Raw genomic sequence first — 6,727 nt, 5'->3', positions numbered from 1 at the left:
CATTGGCTTTTATTATGACAAGTCAAGAAAAAAAACAGTGAAATTACAGGAGTTATGGTATTGAACAACAGTGATACAGCCAAAGCATTTCTGTAAAAATCAAATGGGGACTTTCGGTTGTTTAGTCCACCTCCTCAATGGTGGGGCCCTTGGAGCTAGCCCCTCCCTGACTGCCACAGCCTCCTGTTGGGGCCGAACCCTGGTACAGCTTGGACACAATCGGACTGCACACCTTCTCTAGTTCCTTCTGCTGGTGCTCATACTCTTCTTTCTCAGCCAGCTGGTTGTTCTCCAGCCAGGAAATAGCCTGGTTGCACTTTTCAATGACCTTCTTTTTATCGTCCTCGCTAATCTTCCCTTTCATATTCTCATCCTCAACACTGCTCTTCATGTTGTAGGCATAGGACTCCAGTGAGTTCTTGGCTGCTACTTTTTCCCTCTGAACATCGTCCTCAGCCTTGTACTTCTCAGCATCCTGTACCATCCGCTCGATCTCCTCTTTGCTAAGGCGGCCTTTGTCATTGGTGATGGTGATTTTGTTTTCTTTGCCTGTGCTTTTGTCCACTGCAGACACGTTTAGAATACCATTAGCATCGATGTCGAAGGTTACCTCCACCTGTGGTACGCCTCGGGGGGCAGGAGGGATACCTGTGAGATCAAACTTGCCCAGGAGGTTGTTGTCCTTGGTCATGGCCCTCTCACCCTCATACACCTGAACCAGCACACCTGGCTGGTTATCTGAGTATGTGGAGAAGATCTGGGTCTGCTTGGTGGGGATGGTGGTGTTGCGTTGGATTAGAGCCGTCATAACTCCGCCTGCAGTCTCAATTCCCAGAGACAGGGGAGCCACATCCAGCAGCAGCAGATCCTGAACGTTCTCTGAGGTGTCACCCATGAGGATAGCAGCCTGGACCGCCGCACCGTAGGCCACCGCCTCATCCGGGTTGATGCTCTTGTTCAGTTCCCTGCCATTAAATAAGTCCTGCAGGAGCTTCTGGATTTTGGGGATTCTTGTGGAGCCACCAACCAGGACGATATCATGGATCTGGCTCTTGTCCAGCTTGGCATCTCGCAGTGACTTCTCCACTGGCTCTAGTGTTCCCCTAAAGAGCTCAGAGTTGAGCTCCTCAAAGCGTGCCCTTGTGATGGAGGTGTAGAAGTCAATCCCCTCAAACAGAGAGTCGATCTCGATGCTGGCCTGCGAGCTGGAGGACAGAGTTCTCTTCGCTCTCTCACAAGCTGTTCGCAGTCGCCTCACTGCTCTCTTATTTTGGCTGATGTCCTTCTTGTGTTTTCTTTTAAATTCTTCTACAAAGTGGTTGACCATGCGGTTGTCAAAGTCCTCCCCACCAAGGTGCGTGTCTCCTGCAGTGGCTTTCACCTCAAAGATGCCATCCTCAATAGTCAGGATGGACACATCAAAGGTGCCCCCACCAAGATCAAAGATCAGAACATTGCGCTCTCCTCTTTTGCCTTTATCCAGGCCGTAGGCGATGGCTGCTGCCGTGGGCTCATTAATGATCCTCAAAACATTCAGTCCAGAGATCACCCCAGCATCTTTAGTGGCTTGCCTCTGAGAGTCATTGAAATAAGCTGGAACTGTAATGACTGCGTTTGACACCCTCTGCCCCAGGTAGGCTTCAGCAATCTCCTTCATTTTAACCAGCACCATGGAGGAGATTTCCTCTGGATAGAAGGCCTTGGTCTCTCCCTTATAATCCACCTGGACTTTGGGCTTTCCATTATCACTGATGACCTTGAAAGGCCAGAGCTTCATGTCGGACTGCACAACAGCGTCGGTAAACTTTCTGCCAATGAGCCGTTTGGCATCAAAGATTGTGTTGGTGGGGTTCATGGCCACCTGATTCTTGGCAGCATCTCCAATGAGCCTCTCTGTGTCAGTAAAGGCCACATAGCTGGGAGTGGTCCTGTTGCCCTGGTCATTGGCAATGATCTCCACTTTGCCATGCTGGAACACACCCACGCAAGAGTAGGTGGTGCCCAGGTCAATGCCAATGGATATTCCCTTAGCTGAGGACATCTTGCTTATTCCTTTAGAGTTCCTAGGAAGATTAGGGAAATATGTTTTAGTATTTTAATGCTACATATCAAAGCAGTGATCACTGTAGTTGAAATCATTCTAAATCAAACATTCTAAATGATTGATGCCAATAATTCTGATTAAAATGTTTAAGTTACTAATAAAGCACCATCCTTTTGTTGAGCCCGTCACCTGGTTGGCACGAGGGGTTGTGGACCCTGCCACCAGAAAACAACAAGCTTTGGCAAAAGCAGGACAGGGGGTCAATAAAAAGCGGATCAGAAAGATAGTTTGGAAGGAAAGGAGAAGGAACATGAAGCAATAAGAAGCAGCTTGCTGAGACCAGGGGGTTTCATGTCAGCAACAGGCTCACTGAAAGATTGTGAAAATGTCATGTCAGCAATAGGCTCATTGAAAGATGTCATGTCAGCAACAGGCTCGCTTAAATGTATGTGACCATATTTAGCTGTGCTTCTGCTTGCTTGCTAACTGAAATGTAATGCTTGATTTAACTAAAGACAGTGTCCACCTATAAGAAAACAGGACATGCCTGTAAATGTTTTAATCATCAGGAATATGTATGATGAGAGGGGTGGTAAGAAAAACACCCTGCAGAAGCTTGCTATATACGTATATCCAGCTTGCTTGCTGAAGTGACAGAAACACTTCCTCTTTTGCTAGGCAGCCTATAGTTTCTCAATAACGGGAGAGCGTGATAATTTTGTAGTGTATTTTTTTTAATAAAAACTCGGAAAGACAAAGCCAGGACTACTTCGTCTTTTTTCTGCGCTGGGGACCAATAAAGATGCTGACTGCTGACACTTTTTCAGGGGTAATATTTTGCTCTCGCCAGGGTGACCTGTTTAAACTTGGTTGGCTAAAAAACAAAGACTAGATACAGAGTTAGGTCATAAATCTAGCTAAGTTAAAACTACTAACCTTCTCTCTTGAGGGAACTCAGGGAATATCCCTTTTCGGCTTCTGGACCTATGGGAGCTAAGGTTGGGTTAGTGACCTGAAGGGAAGAGACTCCTGCCCATACCAAACCAAGGGCCTTAGGGACGAGTGAGACTAATACGAGAAGAGTTTAGTAAGCTAACTCCAGAACAAAAGAAAGAGCTATATGAGAAAAGGGAAAAAGCCAGACAAGAACAAACAAAAAACGAATTGTTCCAGGTACTCTACTCCATGACCTAAACCAAAAAGTGCATGAAAAAGATGAAAAATTGTGGGCGAAAATAGAAGGCGAAGAATTTGAATTTGATTCAGGCACTGATGGGCTGGTGGTTAATAAATTGGATAATGTAACTAAACTAACCCCAGTAACGTTGGCAAAGGACAAGCAGCTTTGATGAAAAAAGGCAACTGGAAAGGCTAACCCACTGTGAAAGAGTGAGGTAGATGAAAGAAATAGACAATGAAGCACTAATAGAACAAAAAGTAGCCAAATCAGACCTAAAGGACAAAGATCGTGTTAAAACGATTCTATCACAAGCAAAACTATCCCAATTTAAAAATGACTGCGGGAAATTGGACAAAAAATGGGCTCACTCAATAAAACAGGGGATACCTCCGAGGACGCCACAATACCCGCTCAAACCAGAGAGTGTGGAAGAATTGGGAAAAACAATACAGGAACTCTTGTACTTGGGAGTCCTGGTTCCTGTCCAAAATCCACCAACCAACAGTCCTATCCAGGGTGTAAAGAAACCTGATGGGACGTGGAGAATGGTTCATAATCTGATAGAGCTAAATAATAGAACAGTGTCTGATGCCAGAAGCCTTATCAGTATGTCCAAAACAGTGCAAACGTTACCCAACAAAAAGTATAAAACATACATTGATCTCGCGAACGGATTCTGGTCAGTACCCCTGACTCAAGAATCCACAGCCAGAACGGCCTTCACCTGGGAGGGAAGAACACTGGGATGGTCAGTGCTTCCCCAGGGATACAAAAATAGCCCAAATGTCTTCCAGGCTATAGTCTCTGAAGTGCTAAAGGATCTCCCAGTCATAGTACACATCGACAACGTATATTTTTCTCATGACGATGAGGAAGAGCACCTAAAGGTTTTAGAGGAAGACTTTTAAATGAAAACTTTAACATTGGTCTAAAAAAATTTCAAATTGGAAAGGGGTCAGTGGAGTACCTAGGATTTGCAATTTTAGAAGAAAGGCGAGAATTGACTCTGAGCTACAGACAAAAGATCAAAGACCTGACAACCCCATTAGACAACCCCAATAGAGCTGGAAAGCAGAAGCTTCAACTCGAGACTCATTGTGAAAGCGGAACTAGTGGAAGTGGAATGTCCCCCAATAGCCCTACTCTCAATGGCACTTGAAGGAGCAGAACTAAAATGCAACCCAAGTGAAAAAATTTTGACCGGGCTGTACAAATACTATCCACCTCTGAATGATTTATCAGCAGGGAAGGGATAGATAGATAGGGATAGTTCAACAACCACTAGTGGGCCTGGCGACAGCATCCAAACAAAGCCTAGTAGATGCCAAGGCGTTAGCCTGCAGGTGGGATAAATGGAACCTAGTGTTAATGGATCCTAGTTGGAGGATAGTCCATAACCAAGGAAAGACTCCTAAACCAAGAATAGCTTAATCCAGGACAGTGGATACTGAATGGCATCTGTTCACTGATGGTAGACTAATGTGGATAAAAAGGCAAAGTGGGCTTACATCCTAAAAAGAGGAGAGAGGTGCGAAGGCTGAGCGCAAACAGCTGAAGTCTGTGCTATAATGGAAGGGCTAAGGTGGTGCAAAAAGAACAAACAAAGGGTTTTGACTGTGGTAACAGATAGCGACTACTGTTACAAAGCCGGTACGGCAGATTTAGACATATGGGCTGAGAAGAGCTATGAAAATGCCAAAGGCAAGGCCCTAGTACATGCAGATCTGTGGAGGGTGATAAAAGAAATCCAGATGGGGATGACGCTCGGGTGGGAAAAGGTAGAACACCACACCGGATCCACCTGGCTCAGGAAAGGAGAAAGCCATCAGAAGGGCCTAGGGAGGCTAAAAAACTGTTGGTAGTGTGGCCAACTTCATGGCTCAGGGATGACATCACCATAGTACCTCAAGAGTGAAGTGGAAAAGGTGGTGCTCCAGGTGCATGAAGGCCTAGGTCACGTGGGGGTTAGACCCCTGTGTGTCTGGCTAAGGAGCAAGAATATTTGCATAGGCACGGCAAGCGAAATTGCATCCAAGGTCAGGAAATCCTGTGCTGATTGTGCTAGGGCAGGAGGATTTAAAAAGACAGAATACACACTTGGAAAATCAAGAGTGATCAGATAGGTGTGGATTTTAGCGCAGATATCGCTGGACCTCTAGATCATAGGAGCTCCAGATGGAGCAAATATTTTCTAGTCGTAGTAGATAATGGAAACTTTGAAATAGTAGTATATCCATTAGGACGAGCTACAGGGAAAGCAATTGTTAACTGTCTAGGGAGCTTCCTGTCATCTCACCCAGACATGAAATCCTTAAGGATGGACAATGGTACACATTTTAAGAATACCACCGTCCAGGGGTTGCTCATTGAAGGGGGTGTTCAAGCTATTTGGTCTATACCCTATAAGCCAGAAACATGGAATGGCAGAAAGGGCAGTAAGGGAAGCCAAAGTGATTGCTGTAAGAGAGGAAAGAACAGTTGAAACAGATAAATTTGGCTCTGTTCATATATCCCAAATAAGACCAAAATAGTTAAGATGGCAGTGAAGCTACCCGATTTACTGCACATGGCCAACAGAGCAGGTTACATAGCCCTGGCGAGGGGCCCCGGCAGTCCCCATCAAATGGGGAAGTGTCTGCAACAGGCAAACCTGGCCAGAGAAGGGTATGTCAAGGCAGGGTGCTTCTCGTGGATTAGACAGCGGAAGCACGGTAGTGATGGGGACATAGTCTAATGCAGTGTCCTCTTCAGTCCAGGAGAGGGGGACCCTAGGGACCCAAGATGGACAGTAGAAAGGACCCAAATGGCAGGAGAGGAAAAAAGGAGCAGCTAGTGAAATCCCAAACTGAGATGTCATGTTTCATGGAACAGTTAAAGAATTGGCAGGCTGTTTCATAAACTAAACTGCACTAACAGAGATACAGTAAAATTTCCCCTAATGATAGAGGCCTTGCGACAGTCCTTTTTCTGATGATTATAGCAATTCTCGGAAAACTAGGGGTCTTTGCAGGCATTAGAGCCTGCTGTATAAGGGGAAAAAAAGGGGAAATTGAGTGAGCAAGTTGATAAGGAGGAGCTGAAATGCCTACTGAGGGCGTTGGAGGAGGAGATAGGGGAAGGCTTAAAAAAAAAAAAGTATGGTGATATTACAGCACTTTCTGGAATGTACTCTGGAAGACATCTTCATCATCAAGATGCTCAAGCAGAATTGATACATTAATATTGATAAACTCTAATCTTGTCTTCCAGGGAATTAATAATGCCAGAAGATTCACCCCACACCATCAGACATTATCAGCTATAGAAGACTGTCCACTGGTTTCCATTCATTTAACCACATTAGTCTAAAATCTGATTATCAATTGCCACTTACTTTCAGTAGTAAGCTTTCTGTTCCTTAAAGATGTAGAAGGATCTCAGCTGAGTCCCCTTGAGTAGTTTCCTTTGTCAGCTCTTGCGTCTGAGTTGTGTGGTTCTTCTAAAAGTCATGCCTAGACAAACTC

At 45.2% G+C, this 6,727-nt stretch overlaps 1 protein-coding gene across 1 annotated transcript; it reads right to left on the bottom strand.

The window, feature by feature from the left end:
* Nucleotides 1-41: 41 nt before the first annotated feature.
* On the bottom strand, nt 42-6,697 carry hspa1b (heat shock protein family A (Hsp70) member 1B). The gene is made up of 2 exons (XM_071903239.2): nt 6,598-6,697; nt 42-2,063 (listed from the first exon to the last, which is right to left on the bottom strand). The coding sequence occupies exon 2, from the start codon at nt 2,039-2,041 to the stop codon at nt 122-124; it is 1,920 nt and encodes a 639-aa protein (XP_071759340.1). The 5' UTR covers nt 2,042-2,063; nt 6,598-6,697; the 3' UTR covers nt 42-121.
* Nucleotides 6,698-6,727: the final 30 nt, after the last annotated feature.

Source organism: Centroberyx gerrardi, chromosome 14 (assembly GCF_048128805.1).
Source record: "Centroberyx gerrardi isolate f3 chromosome 14, fCenGer3.hap1.cur.20231027, whole genome shotgun sequence".
NCBI classification, from domain to species: domain Eukaryota; kingdom Metazoa; phylum Chordata; class Actinopteri; order Beryciformes; family Berycidae; genus Centroberyx; species Centroberyx gerrardi.
The sequence above is the reverse complement of the archived record's forward strand: the minus strand, read 5'-3'. Positions and strand labels throughout refer to the sequence as shown.

Coding starts and splice junctions, on each gene's coding strand:
- hspa1b (XM_071903239.2), bottom strand. CDS start 2,041: ATGTCCTCAGCTAAGGGAATATCCATTGGCATTGACCTGGGCACCACC.